This window comes from Hippoglossus stenolepis, chromosome 9 (assembly GCF_022539355.2).
Source record: "Hippoglossus stenolepis isolate QCI-W04-F060 chromosome 9, HSTE1.2, whole genome shotgun sequence".
NCBI classification, from domain to species: Eukaryota; Metazoa; Chordata; class Actinopteri; order Pleuronectiformes; family Pleuronectidae; genus Hippoglossus; species Hippoglossus stenolepis.
Window position 1 is genome coordinate 22,326,130 of NC_061491.1, and position 20,273 is coordinate 22,346,402.

General features: G+C 44.7%; 1 protein-coding gene across 2 annotated transcripts; it reads left to right on the forward strand.

Moving 5' to 3' along the window:
• The first annotated feature begins 46 nt into the window (after window positions 1-46).
• adamts12 (ADAM metallopeptidase with thrombospondin type 1 motif, 12) lies at window positions 47-19,282 on the forward strand. Of its 2 annotated transcripts, none has more exons than XM_035166081.2 (24): window positions 47-468; window positions 1,014-1,378; window positions 6,449-6,626; window positions 6,777-6,985; window positions 7,077-7,160; window positions 7,930-8,054; window positions 8,145-8,294; window positions 9,214-9,357; window positions 10,156-10,300; window positions 10,397-10,489; window positions 10,612-10,757; window positions 11,286-11,455; window positions 11,800-11,933; window positions 12,114-12,234; window positions 13,196-13,440; window positions 13,664-13,805; window positions 13,894-14,020; window positions 14,749-14,959; window positions 15,189-16,283; window positions 16,946-17,098; window positions 17,267-17,443; window positions 17,641-17,787; window positions 17,907-18,060; window positions 18,155-19,282. In XM_035166081.2, exons 1-24 carry the CDS (start codon window positions 348-350, stop codon window positions 18,271-18,273), a joined length of 4,755 nt encoding a protein of 1,584 aa, XP_035021972.1. In that variant the 5' UTR covers window positions 47-347; the 3' UTR covers window positions 18,274-19,282. The 2 variants fall into 2 exon arrangements, with proteins under 2 accessions (XP_035021972.1, XP_035021973.1); XM_035166082.2 differs by having other exon boundaries at window positions 18,158-19,282.
• Window positions 19,283-20,273: the final 991 nt, after the last annotated feature.

Here is a 20,273-nt window from a genome sequence, read left to right on the forward strand (position 1 = left end):
AGCATCAGATGACAAGTCTCGACACAGCAGCTCATTCAAATCAATGAAGCGTCTGCTCCCCCTCGCTCCTGAGGAAGAGTAGCCACTGGCCCAGAGAACTCTCCTCCTCCTCCTCCTCCTCCTGCTGCCTCCCTCCTCTCAGCCGGAGCTTTCTCTCCCTCTCCTGTTGAACCACGGTCTGTCTCTCAATCCTCCCTGGTGCGTGTTTCTCTTCGTGAGTGGACATTTCTGAGCGTGTTCGTGTCATGACACAGCGCAGCGCGGGATCCAAGTGGTCGCCTCTCACGCCACTGGAGCTCCACCGTCCAGGACCCTTTCCCAGTGCTTTGAGTTTGGCTACATGAAATATGCGATGTCCGCAGGAGCGCCCGGTTCCTCTTCTGCTGCTGCACTTTGTTTTCATTTTGGCATCCGGCCACGAAGAGCTCCCCGACTCTGGCACAGTCTTCTCCCTCTTTGCAGAGCAAGGTCAGTGCAGCTCGACCAGAGCCTGCATGGCTGTACGTGAGTCTGTGCATGTGTCTGTACATGAATCTGTGCATGTGTCTGTCTGTGCATGTGTTTGTGGATGTGTCTGTGCATGAATCTGTGCATGTGTCTGTTTCTGTGCATGTGTCTGTCTGTGCATGTTTATGTACATGTGTCTGTGTATGTTTATGTACATGTGTCTGTGCATGAATCTGTGCATGTTTATGTACATGTGTCTGTGCATGAATCTGTGCATGTGTTTGTGGATGTGTCTGTGCATGAATCTGTGCATGTGTCTGTGTATGTTTCTGTGCATGTGTTTGTGCATGTTTATGTACATGTGTCTGTGCATGAATCTGTGCATGTGTCTGTGCATGTGTCTGTGCATGTTTCTGTGCATGTCTAATGGAAATGCATGACTAGAAATGTTTGCATGATTTGGTGCATATCAACCTGACTATGTTCTATGGGTAAAAATCACTTTAATCCATAAATCACAACTGTGTTGATTTTATTGCATTTTTTTCCAACTCTATATCCTGCAGGTCGTTTGTTCCAGTCAGAATCAGACGTGTCCATCGTCCATCCAGAGAAAACTGATGCTCATGGAGAGTTCATCACCCACTCTCTGTCTCACCACTTCCAGGGTGGACGAATCAGACGTGACCTGCGACCCCTCGCCTCGGAGGAACAGGTTTACTATAAGGTCAACTACAGGGGTCGAGCTTTATTGTTCAATTTGACTGCCAACAACAACCTGCTTTCAAATGGCTACATCCTGGAGAGGAGGAACGGCAGCGCCAACCGGACTGAGCATCGTCCCTCTGGGGGGAACTCCTGCCACCTCCTTGGCACCGTGGAAACGTCTGATGTGAGAGGAACTGCTGCCATCAGCACCTGTAAAGGACTGGTAAGGAATCACATTGTGCTACGTGGTTGCACGAGGAAAGAGCCCCTTTCTCCACATGAAGCTTTTCTGCCTAAAGGTCACATCTCTTTGAAAAGCATAGTAACTTCAGGCAGGAAGGAGAGAGGGGGCATCACTGTGGGGAAGCTGGTATGTGCTGTCGGCAGTCACAGGCTGTTGAGCAAACCCTCACATCTGACAGTGCCCTGTCTGTTAGTTTGCCCTGCCAGGACTTCCTGACACTATTTGCCTAACGACTGCTGCTGCTTCTTTTCAGCCGACCATCAGACCCCTTCTCTTTTCTTTTCTCTGTCCCCCAGATGTTTCCCTCCTCGCTCATTCATTCACTGCTCCGTCCGTTCTGCAGAAAGTCTTTGCAAACCCGCCCATACTCTTGGAGGTGTTGCTTTGTTCTCTGCGATATAGAGCTTCACTAAGCCACTTTGGCACATTTTTAATCACGAAGGTTTGACAGATGGAGACACAGGAAATAGAGCCATGCTTCTTTTTTTAAACATTGCCTTTAATGTTTCTTATCAAATATGTAATAAACTACAAAAGAAAAGAAGACAGCTGGACAGCAGAGAGTCGAGTGAGCAGATCAATGTTCAAGAATTTTAAATTATGAAAACATACTTGTACCATATTGAAGTTTCTAGAGAAGAAGAACAAAAAAGAGTGTGTCTGACTTTTCAAGTTCTTTATTCACCAAATAATAACTTCAAAAAACTACCTGATGATGGGTTCGATTTTCCACAATATGTTGAAAACAACCAAATAGGAAGAGGATGTGGCAAAGGAGGAGCTTTGAGCCTCTGAGATGATGGGATGTGTCAGTTTTAGTCATGAAGAATGTTTCGGTGTTGGGGTTTGATTGTGTCGCAGCAGGAATGCCCGTCCTGCAGGGTCTTGCCTCTCTGTGATGCTAGTTTGGGCTGCACTGCCTATTCCTGCCAAATCATTTAAATGCAACTTATTTGATAAATCGGATTTCGAACAACTGGAGGATGAAGACAATGATCTCTGCACCATTATCATTTATATCTGGCCCACTATACACCCTCTTAAGTAATCCTCCATAGAAGAATGTGTTGCAGGAGTTCACTCATCTACAACCTGCAGCGTTTAGAGGATTGTTTTTCCCTGCATATACCTGACTCCTCCAGTTGGTCCCTTCCCTCCGGCTCACCAGGGAAACCACTACGACCCATTACACTGATTTGCAGTTCTGCGGTTTAAAGCAGCTAAAGCCACAGAGGAACCACTGAACAGCAAGAGTCAGCCCGACAGCTGTAGAGAGGAAAACCCTGCGAGCCGCTATTGAGGTCATTCACCCGTAGGAAGCAGATGGAGATTCAGCCTCCAAATATGAAAACATGATCATCATTTGTTTATTTAGAATAAAACAGATGTTGATAAGGGCTAAATAGGCAGGAAGGTATGTGGCAAGCATTTTTAAATTCAAACCAGTAGTGATTTCTCATTTTCAGATGTCAATTATTGTAAAAGATTAGTTCCAATAGTGCTAATTGCCCATTTTTCAAGTTGTTATGAGTCCACACTGCAAAGATATGCTAGAAATCCTACTTACATTGAGTTATAGTTTTCTGCAGCTAAAATGGTTGCATTGTCTGTCATCTTTAGAGTTAAGGGCAAGTCACGTTTGATGGGTTTAACATAATAAGGAAGAACTGGCAAAGGAGCTGGAGCTGCAACTGACAATTTTATAGGTTTACTGAATAATCAGTTGGTTTATAAAACATTTTGCAATTTTCTAAAGCCCAAGGGGATGTAATTAGATAAATCAGTTTATTTAGCTAATAGTCCAAACCCCAGAATATCGATTTTATTGTAAAATAAATTACTTTAACACAGCACAGGCAATGAATCAACATTTTCTGCAGAGCTATACAATATTTACGTTACAATATGTCTCCAGTACCCTTCACTTTGACTACTGCACACACATGGATCTGTGAGGAGCAGAGGAACTGGGTGGAGGCTGCCGTCACTGTCCTTTCTTCTTTCTGTGGGAAAACTTCCAAATCAGGCAAAGCGAAAGCTTCTCCCTGGAGTCTTTGGTAATCCCCGAGGCACAGCACCAAGCAAGAACATGCAAGTTCCAACCCATTATATTGGTATTTTCCTCACTTAGTTTCTTCTCCCTATGCAGATGAAAAATGATTATGTTTTTTACCTCTGTGTAAGAAATGAGCCTCCAGGGGAAATGATCTCGTGAAGGGAAAAAAACTGAAGTCAGTGCAGTGAAACCAGTAATTATTAACCAACTGTTATCAAAGAAGAAATGTTTGTTTAAATCATATTGCAGTAATGAGCACCAACCGCCCCCACCTCTCCTGCTGTCCCACTAATCACTGCTGAGCACACTGGCTGTGTAACAGCAGAGACTCTATTCGAAGCCCAGTGTGCCAGCACCACACAATCCACAGAAGCAGGAAACAGAAGTAAAGCAGTTCCACATGGACAACGTATTTAGAATACAGACCTGTGTTATGGTAACCTCCCCTGGCTCTGGCACCTCACACCCAAACACGCTTCCTCTAGGTCAGAGGAGGGGGATTAATGCAGGAGGAGGTGGGCAGGAGGTGTCAGAGGGAGGAGAGGTGGAGAAAGTGCAATGTGAACTCCAGTGTGAGGCAGTTTCGGGATTTAGAGCAAAACCTGCGCCAGAATAATCTCCTATTTTTGAGTGGGGTACAAATTCCTGGTTGGTGCTCCTCCAAGTCGTCTTTGTTTATTGAGCACAGACGTTACACAGGATCCTTAGGATACGTGGTAATTTAAGGATCAAAAGTAACACCATAACCACACTATTCAAGCAGAGCCTCACCGGCTGCATTTGGTACGCAGATCATAAAGATCATGCAGTGCAGTGGTCTGCATGTTTGGATGGGCCCCTCTGCAGCATTCCTTCCTGGTTGATCTGCACTCCACCACCTGCTTTTCTCTGCTGGGACTCACTTGGAGGTTTAACACTCTGACTGACTTATACGGGACAACAGGGAGGAAAGAGAACGGAGAATAAATCCAGGCAAAATCTTTGCCCATATACGTTTCACATCTTGCAGTGAGATGATGCAAATGAAAAAAGCAAAACTTTAACCGTTACGATATTAATCCTTTCCAATTATGTGTGTGTGTGTGTGTGTGTGTGTGTGTGTGTGTGTGTGTGTGTGTGTGTGTGTGTGTGTGTGTGTGTGTGTGTGTGTGTGTGTGTGTGTGTGTGTGTGTGTGTGTGTGTGTTTGTGTGTGTGTGTGTGTGTGTGTGTGTGTGATAGGGAGCGACAGTGAAATCAGCTGTGTGTTTTCTGAGCAGGGCTTGTGGGAGACTTTCCCAGCTGAACGTAGATGTATCAGTTTGCATGTTTTGTGGATGAGTCCACCACAACCCTGGGACCTCTGGCTGAAGGCCACGTTCTGAGTCTGTACCCTTTCTCAATATTTAATCTAATCCTGAGTTTGGACAAAGACAACAGAACTCCAGATACGTTTGTTTAGCTATTGCACTGTTAATGTTATGGTGGTTTTACGTGGACAAACAGCAGCAGCTCAGTTGTATCCTGCAAAGTTTGCAGACACTCTTATCTTGTTTTACAAGATTCTTTGCAACAGGAGGAGTAACATAGCAAACAGCAAACAGCTTTGTGCTTAGTGAACTCCCTGAATGGAGAAACCCCATCCGAGCTCTGCAGACGGCTGAATGAATGCGGTTGGAGAATTTCTTCCCCTCCAAGAAACACATGTAAACCTTGTCAGGATGACCCAGAAACCAGAGCAGTATGTAGCTCAAGTGAATAGTTGGGTAGACCCCTGGAACCGCAACTGGCCCAAACAGTAAGCACTGCATGGCCTAATTTTTCCCATCTGCCTCTGGCTCCTCAGACACTGAGAATTACTCAATGGAATAAGATGCAACACATATCATAATAATTCTTTTTGTTGGCTTTAGACGCACATTTCTTCTTGTGCATATGATAACATCCAACATTCCTGATGAAGAAAATCTTTTTTTTTTTCCTGTCCTCAGTTGTACTTATGCAGACTTTCCTCTTTCCATCTGCTTGGCTCTGGAAAGATTTATACATCCCCATTCTCTCTTTTGAAAGTTAGTATAGGGAGGGAGGGAAGGAGGGAGGGAGTGAGGGAGGGAAGGGAGGGAGGGAGGGAGGGGTTCATCCCCGAACAGTCTGGGACTTGTTTGGACTCAGTTTGACACAAAACCCACACACAAACCCACACACACACACACACACAAACAGACACACACACATAATCACCTTAATGAAGAGATCTTGCAAACAGTGAGCTGGAGGGTGAACATTCATATTGTGAGTGTTTACAAGAGAAAAGAAAAGTCCTGGAATTGACAGAACCCTGTTTTGCGTGTTTTATATATGTATTCATGTATGGTATATGTGTGTGAGGGCATGTGTATACGTCTATGTGTGTGTTCTCCAGAGGACCGCAATAGGAAAAGTGAATAGCCTGCACCTGTAAGAACATGCAGGGCATACTTAGGAGGAGTCTTTGTATTGCTGCTCCTGCCGCTGCTGCTGCTGCAGATGGAGAATGTGCCTGAAGGAAGGAGAAAGGTTCATATTCAGATCTGTTGTCTAATGATGGATTCCACCCTGATGGAAATTACCGAGGAATGACCTTTTCAGCAGTTCTTTTTTTTACGAGGGAACGTCCTCTACCCTTTCCTCTTTTAAGTGGGGGGATTATGGGAACACTGCAATTATCGTTGATTTGTTGTTGCACTCATAGATAATATAACTTCAAATCAGTGGTTTGGTCACAGTCTGAGAATGTGTGATATAGCAGCAGAGACATAAAGCTGAATTAGGTACGATTTTGGCACAAGAAGTAATTGTTTTAATCTTAATTGCAAATTGGAGACTGTGATTGAGTAGATTTTTATTTCCCTAATTACTGAAACGCTGTAGATTTGCCATGTATTTTAGATTTCATTATTTGTTTTAGTTTTTTTCCACCATTCTTAACCATTTCTGCTCCATGCACATTGATCCCTGTCATTTGTATCTTCCTCAGAGAGGCTTCTTCTCGCTGCCAGAGGGACAATATTTTATTGAACCTGCTCAGAAACCTGCAGACGATCCTTCAGGGACTCCAGAGCCCCACGTTGTCTATCCCAGAGTTCCTACAGAAAATCACAGAAAGAAACGCAGCCCGGAGTCTCAGGACACACCCAGTGCGTGTGGAGTTCAAGGTGTGTATCTGAATTAGTGTATCTATGTGCACTGGTGTTTGTGTTATTTTACACAAGTGAGCGTTTCACTTTCCTCTGTCTGTGCCTGTGTTAAGTGAGGATAAGCCACCAGTGTACGCCCAGTGATGTCTCCCATTGTCCATGCTTTAGATGCTCCAGGTGACTCCGTCCAGGTGGATAGGGAGAGGGAGGAGTGGGAGAGGGAGCAGCAGACGGGGGAGGATCAGGCTCGGTCTCGCACGCAGCGCTCGGTCAGCAGGGAGCGCTGGGTGGAGACCATGGTGGTGGCTGACTCCAAACTCATCGAGTATCACGGCAGCGATAATGTCGAGTCCTACATCTTCACCATCATGAACATGGTCAGGGGTTAGAATTTACTCGTATCTATTTATTTTTACATTTGCTCTCATTCATTCTTGGTTTCTCACTAACTGCTTTACATGTTTTCAGGTGGCGGGAATCTTTCATGATGCCAGTATTGGGAACGCCGTCCATGTCATCCTGGTGCGCCTCATTTTGTTACAGGGAGAAGAGGTAATGCTGCACCTGGAAGACGACTTTGTGTACATTTCAGTGGGGTTTTTATCAGTCTTTGCTTTGTCAGTGCAAACTTGAAGTATAAAATAAAAGAGGCACATGTACAGCTATGAATCATTCCTAATAAAGGGCAGCAAGGATATAAAGGAAACTGTGAGACTCTCCTCTAGTTGGGTTCAGCTCTTTACACTGAAGATTGAAGCCCCTCCGCTGTTTAAAGTTTGTAGGCTTTTCGTGTGGCAAACTAACTTCAACAAGAAACCATTGGACAGTCCACAAGAACCACAACATCAAAATATTGTTTGCCTCATAAAACTCTCTGATCACATTACAGAACGTATTTGCAATATGTCAACTTGTTTTTAAAAAAGTCTGAAGAAACAGCACAGATGTAACTGAAAACAGTTAAAACGACAGCATTCAAGTCGGGTGAGGTTGGATTGTGGCTCGCAGGGATATTTTAATGAACTGAGCCATCATTAACTAAATCTGAGCTTTTTCCTGCTACGACAAGTCTGAATATCTGCTGTGGAAAAAGGTCTGGTCCGTCACTGTGGCTGTAATTTACACCTGCTTACAAAGGGAAGTGAATAAAAGTGAACCCATTGCAAATCCTGTATCATAGGGCCCCAGCCTCTCTACTGCTGTGTAACTGACGCTGCAATAAAAATCCTCAGGAGTCAAAACTCAAACTCTTCTAAAATGATGGAATGTAAATGATCTGATTGGTGCATAATGAGTTTTCTGTTTGTGTTGTTTGCTGCAGAAAGGGTTGAAGATCGTTCACCATGCAGACACCACTCTGTCCAGTTTCTGTGCTTGGCAGAAAAACCTCAACCCTCAGAGCGACACACACCCAGCTCACCATGACGTGGCCGTGCTGGTCACCAGGCAAGTCAAAGAAAAGATCCCCCCCCCCCCTCGTGAATACATGGCATGTGTACACTCATTGTAATTTGTAATTTGTGTTCGTCCCCTCAGGAAAGACATCTGTGCTGGGATGAACCAGCCCTGTGAGACCCTGGGTCTGTCTCATCTGTCTGGGATGTGTCAGCCTCACCGCAGCTGCAATATCAATGAGGACTCAGGACTACCTGTCGCTTTCACCGTCGCTCATGAACTGGGCCACAGGTGTGTGTGTGTGTGTGTGTGTGTGTGTGTGTGTGTGTGTGTGTGTGTGTGTGTGTGTGTGTGTGTGTGTACTTGTTTTTTAGGACCTTATCCAGCTTAAATACTGCCCTTGTCAGGACCAGTTGACCTCATGACAACCAAAGCTTGGTGCTAATGAGGCAAAACATCATTTCTGAGGCCCTGGTTAAGGTCAGGGATAAGGGTTTGGTTGGGCGGTCCACAATGAAGGGAAGTCAATGAAAACATGTGTGTGTTCGGTGTGTGTGATGTTTAGCTGGTGTAATACCCTGCATCATATGATCTCATAACAATGGGTCACGTAACAAAGGAAGCATCCTGTTCCCATGATCAGATACTATAGAGGAAGATACAGTTGCATCATTAATCTCCCGTCATTAGCGTGTGATTCCATCGGTGAAACGGCTGAATGCAAATAATTGCCACTCTCTAGTGACCGGACATGAAAAAAGATTGATACCTGAGATTGTTGTGTAGAAGTTTGGTAACTGTGAAAGTGAATGGGCAGATAGAATAATTTCTCAGCTTTGAATTACTGTGATACAAATTAAAAACACGTTTTCTTTGATTAAATGTTCCTACCAAAGTGATTTTTGTAGCTTCTGTGCCACTTTACAAATATAAAGTCTTGTTTATAAGATGAGAGTCAGTGTAGACGCAGTTTTTATTCTACACATGATTATGAGGACTATAAAGTTGCTCATATTCTTATAAAGTATTCCTTATGCACACATCTCACAGCATTCATTCAGTTTCTGCTTTGTACTAACAGGAAATGATGTTAATACATGCACAACTGTACTTTGGGCCTATGTTATTAGCGGAAATAAATGTATTACTTGCATGTGTCGCACATTTATTTATGTAATGATAGTACAATAATGGTTTCATCTGAACGCAGCTTTGGAATCCATCATGACGGCCAGGGGAACGACTGCGAGCTGGCAGGGAAGCACCCGTTCATCATGTCCAGAATGCTGATGTACGACAGCTCGCCTCTCACTTGGTCTTCCTGCTCCAAAGAATACATCACCCGCTTCCTCGAGTAAGGTTGAATTGGTGTTTAATTATTCTGCAGCCGTTCATTTTTTTTATATTGATATAAAACAAACAAAGTCACCCAGCTTCAACACTGTTGGAGAAAATAGGAACATTTAATTATGTTTTTGAAGATGTGATTGGAAGCAGTGAAAATTATCCCGAAACAGAAAGGGTGCGGTGTGTGTGTGTTGGAACTAATTAATGTTGTAATAGCGTGTGCAACAAACCGTAACACGCCAAGCTTTTAAAAAAACAACAAAGAACGAACATGTCAGTACAATAAAATCTGAAACCGCAGAAAAGCGGCATTAGATTGTGTTTACAGCTGCTTAAGTCCCGATTGCTTTTCTCATTATTTTCTGTTGCAAACTGTGTCAATGATGAATTCATGAATTCCTTTGTGACAACTGCTTCACCTCGAGCTCCTGCGAGGTCAGAGGTCAGAGCTGATGTTTATTGAACTCTGACCTGAGAATCAGCACGCTATTAGAAGAGAGACCTCTTAACAATCTTCCCTGGTGTTTTTCCATCACACCCTTTTTAAAACTGGGCCGCGATACAGCAAGGTGCAGCTTAAAAAACAACTTTGCGTGTTCATCACTGGCGTGTTTTTACATGACAATCAAGTTTGTACCATTTTGTAAATATTTCTTACCATAATCAAAGATTTCTCTCAAACAAGCTCCTCCTTGCTGCCTATTCTGTTGATTTTCTTTTTCCTCTTTCTGTCCGGTCCACCTCACGCCCCTTCCTCCTTTTCATCTCTTCCAAAACGTCACCCGTGTATGTTTGTCTGTCTCAGCCGTGGATGGGGTTTCTGTCTGGACGATCGTCCTTCCAAGAGGGATCTAACCACGCCGCTGGCTCGCCTCGGCATCCGCTACACCACGCACCACCAGTGCCAGCTCCAATATGGCCCCAATGCTACGTTCTGCCCTGAGGTCGATGTGAGTATCGTGAACCCATAAGCACAAAAGGAATGTCAGAAATCGTTTAGAAAATTATCTTTTTGTAACTGCTCTGGGGTCGTGTGTCTCTTTCAGAACGTTTGCCAGATTCTTTGGTGTTCGGTGAACGGCTCCTGTCGCTCCAAACTGGACTCGCCTATAGACGGCACTCGCTGCGGACCAGAGAAGGTGAATGGTGCCTGTTGCTTTGACTTGTTAGGGTTCGGGTTTTATTTGCCCTGGGGAAGGAAATGGTTACAGGTTACTACTGATATGATGTGTCACGTTGATTTTGTTATTTTCTTCTTCAGTGGTGCATCTCGGGAGAGTGTGTGATTGTGGGTAAACTCCCAGAGACTGTGAACGGAGGCTGGGGACAGTGGACTACCTGGTCTCACTGCTCCAGGACCTGCGGGACAGGGGTTCAGTCAGCGGAGAGGGAATGTAACAGCCCCAAGTAAGAACTCCTCACCTCTGCAGAGGAGGTTATGTTTTCACCCCAGTCCGTTTGTTAGTTGGTTGGTTTGGATGTTTGTTTGTCAGCAAGATTACGCACAAAAAACAAATTAATGGATTTCCACAAAATTTGGTAGACGGACGCAGCAGTATGGGTCAGAGAAGAACCATTCAATTTAGGTACAGACCGAGATCAGGGGACCGATCCAGAATTTTATTTTTCTCTTTCTTTAACATTACGATATAGGGTGTTTTTCAAGATTTTCATTGTCTTCCTTGGGGTATAATTAATGGATCTTGATTAAAAACGAGTCTGACACATTTTTAGGGCACTGATATCTATAACTGGGTGAAATTTAATAGAATTTCAGGAGACTGTTGGGCCTTGGTGGAAGTATGTGCTCTACAAAGTAACATTCTAGTTCTAGAGGTGTTTTACATCATGAAGCACATCTGACCTCTTTATTTTTTCTCTTGCTGGCTCTTTTAAAAGTTGAGAGTGATTCAAAGTTTTGTGTTTTTTCCGCAGACCAGAGTTTGGAGGCAAGTACTGCACCGGAGAAAGGAAACGCTATCGGACGTGTAACACAAAACCCTGCCAGAAGGGCAAACCGACCTTTCGAGAGATGCAGTGCAGTGAGTTCGACACCGTGGCCTACAACAACGAGCTCTACCAGTGGATTCCCGTGTTCAACCCGTGTAAGCTGAGATGCTAGTAGACATCTTTTTGCTCTTCTCTTTTTAATAAACTCAGTAGGTGCAGTTGCATATGTCAGCCAACAGGGGGTAGCATGTACACTGGAAAGGTATTAGTTGGGCCTAAAACATTTCAGTGCTGCAGCTGCTGTTTTGAAATGTTCTCTATTCCAATCACTTATATATTCATAAACAAAATAAATGTTATTTCATCAGGGTTGTGTGTGAAAAAGAATCAAACAGTAATAAGCTTAAAAAATGCCTCACTATTGACTGTTTGACTTGACTTGCACTCATCATTAATGAGAGTTAAATACTCTTTTCTCCCATCTCTCGGCCGTCTCCAGCGAACCCCTGCGAGTTGCACTGCCGACCGGTCAACGAGTATTTCTCGGAGAAGATGCTCGACGCGGTGACGGACGGAACGACGTGCTTCATGAACAACAAGTCCAGGAACATCTGCGTCAACGGAGTGTGCAAGGTAGTGTGGCTGGGTAAGAGACTAAAGGAGGCTGGAGGGGTTGTAGCGGAGCAGGGGCCAGATCTAGAGTGAGAGAGGGAGGAGGAGATGTTCTGTGCAAACCCTCCATCTTACGTTTTTTTTGCTGTAATGTGTCTGTGGTTGCGTGTTTATGTGTTTGTGGGTGTGTGTTGTCTGCAGGACGTCGGCTGTGACTGTGGCATCGACTCAAACGCAGTGGAGGACCGCTGTGGGGTTTGCCTGGGCGACGGCACAAGCTGCAAGACGGTCTATAAGTCGTTCAACGAGGCAGACGGCTTCGGTGAGTTCAGGGTATCTGAGCAGCTGGAGACAAATGCAATGATCTGGACATAAGAGACACAATTAGAAAATTGGAGTAAGACAAAACAGAAACCTATTAATGGGGAAATGCTTTGATGTGTCGACAAGAGCAGAGTAAGAAAAATAAGCACCGAATTCAAATTTATGTCCACGGACTTAAAGTCGTCTCAGGACGGTTCATTAGCATTACGACGTTGTGTTGTTCTGGTTGTCGTGGCAACCCCCCGTCCACACTGTGCAGCTGTTTGTCCTGCTGCACTTGGCTGGTGCAATGTGTGTGTTTGTGTTTGTGTTTGTGTGCGTGTGTCTGCAGCCCTGTGTTTGTGTTTTTCACAGGAAACACACACTCCTCATTTTCTTTTCTTGGAGAAGCATAACTCACCCTCAGTATCAACATACCATAAAGACAGATTAATAGAGAGAGAGAGAAGCTCTAAAACAATAAAACGTCCCGTCTTTCTCCTCTCTCTCTTTCTGTGTGTATTTGCCCGACACAGCATCCTCTCCAGATAACCAGCCCAGATGTGTAAGACTTCAAAAGACTTAGACCAAGGGCAAACCTCCCCCTCCTTTGCACAAACACTACACACACACACACACACACACACACACACACACACACACACACTGCTTCCCACAAACATCATTAAACGCCAGAGACCCACTCACAGCGGCTTTCGTCCTCCCCATCCTGCACCCCCCCATCCACACACACACACACACAGTAAAAGCCAGAGACAGGACAGTGCCCCCCACGCCGAATATGCACACGTACACTCACACACACATACACATGCCAACCACCCCCACAGACCGAGCCCACCCTCTATTAAAGATCAGAGAGAAAACTGTCTGGTAGCCTGGATGTGAGTGTGGCAGCAGCCATGGTGGCCCATTCATTACTTCGCCGTGACTCTGACTTCCCCTCCCGACTCTCCCAGGGTACGTGGACGTGGGCGTGATACCTGAGGGGGCGCGGGACATCCTGGTAACGGAAGTCGAGGAGGCAGGTAACTTCCTGGCTCTGAGGAGTGAGGCGTCGGAGGAGTACTTCCTCAACGGCAACTTCATCATCCAGTGGAACGGGGAGTACGAGGCCGGTGAGACCACGTTCTACTACGAACGCAGCGGGAACATGGAGAACCTCACCGCTCCTGGACCCACCAAGCACCCAGTCATGCTCCAGGTATAGGCCCACATACCAGAGATTGACATTTTGTTTTTAATTCACAGTTTTAAATGTTTCAGTATTGTGAGATGTATGAAACGATCAGCAAGTTATATTTTGGGTCTTTGCAGTGTGATTTCAGCCAATTAGGAATGGAGAAGAGGGGCAGACTTTAAGAATGGCCAGCCAATCAGAGCATGCAAACTAAATATTCTTTATGATATTTCATGTGGTCGTCCAGCTGCTGTTTCAGGAGAAGAACATGGGTATAAAGTACGAGTACACGATAAAGAAGACCAAAGAGGCAGGAAATGAGATCATCGAACCCACTTACAGTTGGAGACACGGGGCGTGGACGGACTGCAGCACCACCTGTGGCTTAGGTCGGTGTCACGCGTGACAAGAACAATTTCTCATTCTGTGAATTTCAGTGACGATTTAGTTTTGACCCGACGAGTGATTTCTGAACAGGTGAGCAGTTCCAGCCGGTGCGATGCTTCGAGGTGGACGTGGGCGTAGTGGACGAGTCTCTGTGTGACCCAGAGAGTCGTCCTGAAGATCGACACCGAAGATGCAAGACGATGGACTGTCCCGCAAGGTTCTTACTCTCAAATGCCCTTTGACTCCTGGTCTGACCTCACTGTACTGTGGTTTTAGTCAGAAAAGCATTTCTTGATGATCAACGCAGTTTAATATCCGAGGTTATCTACCTGACTACTGTAGATCTACCCATAGAATATTATGGCAAAAGTAATTTTACTGCCTCATCTATAGCTTTTACTTAGTCCCAGGGGTGACGCTGGAAGGATACTGGTGAGAACAGAGACTTCGACGCTCACAGGAAGCAGGGTAGAGTGCAAAAAGGCAAATTCTTCACTGATAATCCAAAAGGTCTGACACAGGTAGGCCGTGAGAACAAGGGAAACAAAGCAGGGGAGGAACAGGCAGAAATTCATAAACTGGGGAACAGAGCTGAGTCAAAAACCACAAGTAGCAAAGGTTAGAGAGCAACGGAAGCACAAAGGAAAAAATGGTGGCGTAGGAAAACTGAACTGTAATTTAAGTCTGACTTTTCAATCTCAATACATTATGCATATATTATTTAGGAAATCTACCATTATGTATTTTCGCAATTGCTTGTACAATTGTTTAGGTTTTGAAGACATTTATTATTTTGTAAATGTTGGTAAATGAAAAGTTGGGTTGGGTTGGGTTCCTCAGGCAAGGTATTGACTACTCACCATGTTCTTACCAAGTTATTTGAATCCCCAATTACCACTGTATCCTTCTTCACCCTCTGTTCCTCCCCCCCCTCCCCTCCCTCAGGTGGTGGGTTGGAGGTTGGCAGCAGTGCACAGCCACCTGTGGATCAGATGGTATGAGAAAGCGAACGGTGCTGTGCGTCCGCACAGTCTCTGCAGAGGAAAGGGTCCTCCACCCTGTGGAGTGCAAGCATCTCCTTAAACCCAAACCTGTGGTGTCGTGCAACAGAGACATACCATGTGGGCAGGACTGGGCGGTCGGGAACTGGGAAGAGGTGAGTCTGTTTTTTGTTACCTCCGCCATGGAGGTTATGTTTTCATCTGTGTTTGTTTGTTTATCTCTCTGTTTGTAAGCAGGATTACGCAAAAACTCCCTGAAAAGTTTGTGCAGATCCAGACTGGGCTACTGAGCGTGCTTCCACTTTTTATATTGTTTTTACCATACGACCTTACCTTCCTTTATCTGTAAGTCAATGTTTTATTCATGTTCCTTGTTCTTTGCAGTGCCCAGTCACATGTGGAGGAAGCGTTCGCTCACGCATAGTCACGTGCGCACTCGCACCCAAAAAGACCTGTGACCTCTCCACCAAACCTCGGTCCAGATCACTGTGTGCCCTGCAGAGCTGCCCTAACGCAAGTCTACGTAGACGACCTGGTCCTCCCCCCAAATATCGCCGCATCTACCCACCGAAGAGCCGCCCTGCCGAGCCTCCAGCTTCCCCTACCTGGGCTCCCACCAGCCCCACAGCCACAGCCACTGTCCCTGTGACAAAGAAAATCAAAGAAACGACAACTGCTGTCGTCCCTACCACCAAATCCTCTTCAACCCCTGAAACCACAACCCCTGAAATCACCGACAAAAATTATGATTATGAGTTCAGTGTAGTAGTGAGGAAAAATGGGGATAAGAAGGAGGAAGTTTTTCCTTCTAAACCAAGCTCTGTGGAAAAGGAGAAGAAAGCAAGTGTGGTGGAAAAGGAAAACATGGAGGGAGAGGAGGGAAGTACGCCAAACGTGTTGATGTACACTCCAGGATATGATTATGTTGTCGAGGATATGACGGCTGAAGAGGAGGGGATCATCGACCTGGATGTTTCTACCACGGCTACATCCTTGAAAAATCCTCCCACGTCAACCACTTCACAAACAAGTCCACCCACCGTGCACACAACCAGAACACCCACCACAACCAGCTACTCCACCCCACACACCAGCACTGAAACATGGGTGAAGACCACTCGCCACTTATCCAACCCCCACACCAGTCCACAGAGCCACTGGACACACAGGGCTCCCCTCACCACTCCCATGTACAAGAAGCAATCAGTCCCGTCGAAAACCGGCTTCCACACGACGCGAGCTCCCTCCACAACTGCAAGAAAACTGTTCACCACTGCAGCATCGGCCCAGCCCACAGTAAAGATAATTAAAGTGAAGAAACCTGCTGTGACACCAAAGAAAAGCAGTTCTGTCTCACGTGCTAAAAAGCCCCTGTCACGGTCCAAAGGCCCCAAGAACCCAAACCAGCGCCCGGGCCACGTGATGGCCAGGGAGCCGGTCAGCATGGATATCTCCTGGGTTGTAGGAAACTGGAGCGAGGTGGGAACACACATTTTATCACCATATTATCCTGCTCTCCACACACCATATCAGGAAATGTGCATGTTTTATCGCTTTAACAACAATGCCAACCATTTTACAAGGCATACCTCACTTTTTAAACATTATTTTCCTCCCTTAAAGCATTTAACTGTTGAAATTGGAAAACAAACTTGAAATTTACAATGAAGTTTAACTTAATAAAAAATATTTTTTTATTGAAAAGATGGAAAATTATTGATGCTTTATTGCAACTTGAATCTCCATATTTTCCCCAAAACCATTTTTCATAACCCTGATACCAGAAACCAAACAACAAGCAGACATTGATGTTGGGAAATGAATTCCATCAGAATAATTGGACATCCCTAAATTCACTGAGAAAGTAGAGTTTTCATAACTATCCCTGCATGCACCTGCACACTGTGATATAAAAGCACATATATTTCTAATGGCTTCTTGGTGGGTGGTAAATTTAAAGATTTCTTAATTAGACAATTTGCTTTTATTAGGCTAAAACATGCTAAACTACAGGTGCAGTCCTTCAAAGAAAACAATCCTAGGTTGTTGTTTTGGAGATTCCTGCCGTCTTAGGTATCACTCTGTTTTGTCACCCACATAGCTGCACACATTTTAATCATAAAATACCACTTCCTCCCCAGTGTTCAACAACATGTGGCATCGGTGCAATATGGCGAACAGTCGTGTGCAGCTCTCCGAACGATGAGGACTGTGCCAACGTAAAGAGACCTGAGCCTGCACGTACGTGTGAGCTGCAGCCCTGCGCCACCTGGCAAAGTGGCAGCTGGAGCAAAGTGAGTAATGTTAGACCTACCTCCAGTCACTGAACCTAATAATTACCCTTATTAATGTGACTTTACTCTTAATAATTCATCTAATGAATTCCCAGAAGATGAAACGGGTTTATTTCTGTTGTTTTTTTCTTGTCATCCATTTATTGCACCGTGATAATACACTCGCAGTGCCCAGATAACTGTGCAGTGGTGGGACGGAGGCACCGGGACGTCCAGTGTGTCGATTCTCAGAGTAAACGTCCCCTCAGGCCGTTCCACTGTCAAGCAGAGTCCAGCAGACCTATCAGCTCTTTGACGTGTCCCCACAAGCCCTGTATGACCTGGAGCATATCACCCTGGGGACAGGTAAGAGCATTACACACATTTAATCCATATATTTCATTGATTGCACTAATAGCACATACATCCTTTTGATTTGTGACATCATTTATACCAAGGGCCACAATAATTGCTGCTCTGTTGCAAGAGACTAATGAAAAAAAAATGTTTTCAAATTTACTTTTGCTCCATCACACATCTCTTAAATCCTTTGTTTACGTCAGTGCTCCGGCAGCTGTGGTGAAGGCATCAGGGAGCGTCTGGTGTACTGTCCTGAGCCTCATCGCTGCAGCACCACGCTGAGACCAAACAACACAGACACGTGCAGCCTAAAGCCCTGCACGCACTGGAAGACCGAGGAGTGGGAGGAGGTCAGTCACAAGCGATCGAGCTTTCCCTTCAGGCCCTGACGACATTTATATACAATAAATTATAGTGCTGAAAAAAGTCATAGAAGTGGGCTGAGAGATTTTGTTGTGTGACTTTTCAGTGTCCTGTGAGTTGTGGTGGGGGTCAGCAGCAGCGGCAAGTCAACTGTGTGAGTGACCAAGATTCGGCTGTGATGCCAAACAGCCTCTGTGAGAAGATTTCCAAACCAGAAACACTCAGGAAGTGCAACATGCAGGAATGCAAGACCAACACAGGTTTGTACCTCTTGGTTAAACTCACTGTAGATAAACTTGGCCGTACTTTCTGTATTTCAGTGTTTCATGACATCTGACCTCTGACCTTCTCAAGCAGGTCCAGTTTGCAGGAAGAACACCATGTCCTCACGCTTCTGTGACAAGCTGAAGCTACTGGGTCGCTGCTCTCTCAGATCGGTCCAAAGACAGTGTTGTGTCACCTGCGGGCCGTAGCCAGGGTTACACACACACACACACACACACACACACACACACACACACACTTATATACACACATATACTACAATGGACACACCCCAGATACAATAACATTAAAACCAGTGACCACAGTAGTCCCAGTTACCACAACATGACAACAAGCACATTTTAATCAGCACAAACAAACCTGGGTCGATTAAGATTATGTTATTATCATTTCTTTACCTATTTAGGTCACTTTTTTAAATGAAAAAGTTTGAAATGCAGAAATGCAGAATTTAAAATAAATTTTTATTTAAAAAATTGGGAATTTATTTGTAAGCAAGTACAATATCTCCGTCAAAACATACTTTGAAAACATTAAAACAGTCAAATTAAAAATTAAAGAGCTGGTTCTACACAGTTGTGACAGATTAGATTGTACTACATGGTGCAGCACTCACTTTGTTTATCAGTCTCTCTGGGTGCTCTTATAATCTTATTATGTAAAGATGCTCCACATTCAAGTTACCAGTTCTGTTTTTATTTCCAAGTGAACGAGTAAAAATAATGCAGAATGTAAATAAAGATTTTTTTTTGTTACTGATTTATTAAATTGTTAATAGTAATGATAATCAATGTGTTTTTTTACTCATATATTTAGCTGTGTTTCCTGCTTGATGTGTGGTCTTGCCGGCTCTGTGTGTTTACATTATTCGGGGTACAGGTTTTCCTGATTTAGTTATTTTGTAAATTATAAAAAAAACCTACAAAAATCATCTACAGAACCTTCTCAGTTCTCCAGCTCGAACCTTGGTGCTTCTCCTCTAGTGTGAGATTGATGAATGAGAAAGAGGTGTTGCAGGTCATCCCTCTCAGGTCCCTCTAAAGATGGCCTCTGTGTTTGTATGATATTGTACAGGCATCACCACCAGTGTCATGTATCTGGTACCGTCACCATCACATGTTTCCATGGTTGATAAAAGATATTTGTGATGAAGCTGCTTTACAGCTGGCACATTGAATAAAATGTTCTTTTAGTGTGTGTGTGTACTTCTCACTGTGTATGACGCATGCAAGGTCATCTGGGGGTGACATCCATAAATCCATCTCAACATTTTTAGAATCCATTTTGAATTTAGCCTCTTTTCAATAGTTCAATAATCAGACCCGTCTTTGAATCATGGTTCCCTGCTTCATGACCTTTCCTGCTTTATGACCTTTTATTTCAAGGTCATTCTCGCCTGAGAGTGCCGGATGCTGCTGGATGTGTGTAACACCAGAATCAGTAGCGCCGGGCTCTGTTTCAGGAATCAGGTTCAGCTGGCCCAGATTTCCCAGGCTCCTCTGTGCCATTAGAGGAACTGTGGCCCCGTGCCACACACCCCGCCGCTGTCATTCAAGCCCGAGACCAAGAGTTGCTCAGCAGTAATGGAAGGAGTAACACAACACTGGGTCAATGTGGAGCACCGTGTCCTAAAAACCAGGACGTGTGTGTGTGTGTGTGTGTGTGTGTGTGTGTGTGTGTGTGTGTGTGTGTGTGTGTGTGTGTGTGTGTGTGTGTGTGTGTGTGTGTGTGTGTGTGTGTGTGTGTGTGTGTGTGTGTGTGTGTGTGTGTGTGTGTGTGTGTGTGTGTGTGTGTGTGTGTGTGTGTGTGTGCGCAGTATCATGACAAAGCAAACTCCATCCAGTTTCATTACATAACCACATCTCTCATTCTGTTATGTCATTCTGTGTTGCTTTGTAGCGTTGCACAATGGAAATAAAGGGATTGAGCTCAAAATAAGGAAATGCCTGAAAATAACAGAGCAGAATTCTGGCTTTAACAGTGAGGTTGCCTGAGAAAACAATTCTTTTATAACTCATTTCTGAGTTAAAATTTCCAGTCCTGTGAATCTTTACACATTTCTGCTTAATCCTTGATGCAAAGAGGAAAAATAATTATTTCATGAAATTATTTGAATGTGAAAATATTGTCACCTCAGTCAGTGAATGAAGAATAACTTAACTGGCACAGATCAACTTCAGCTGCTCAG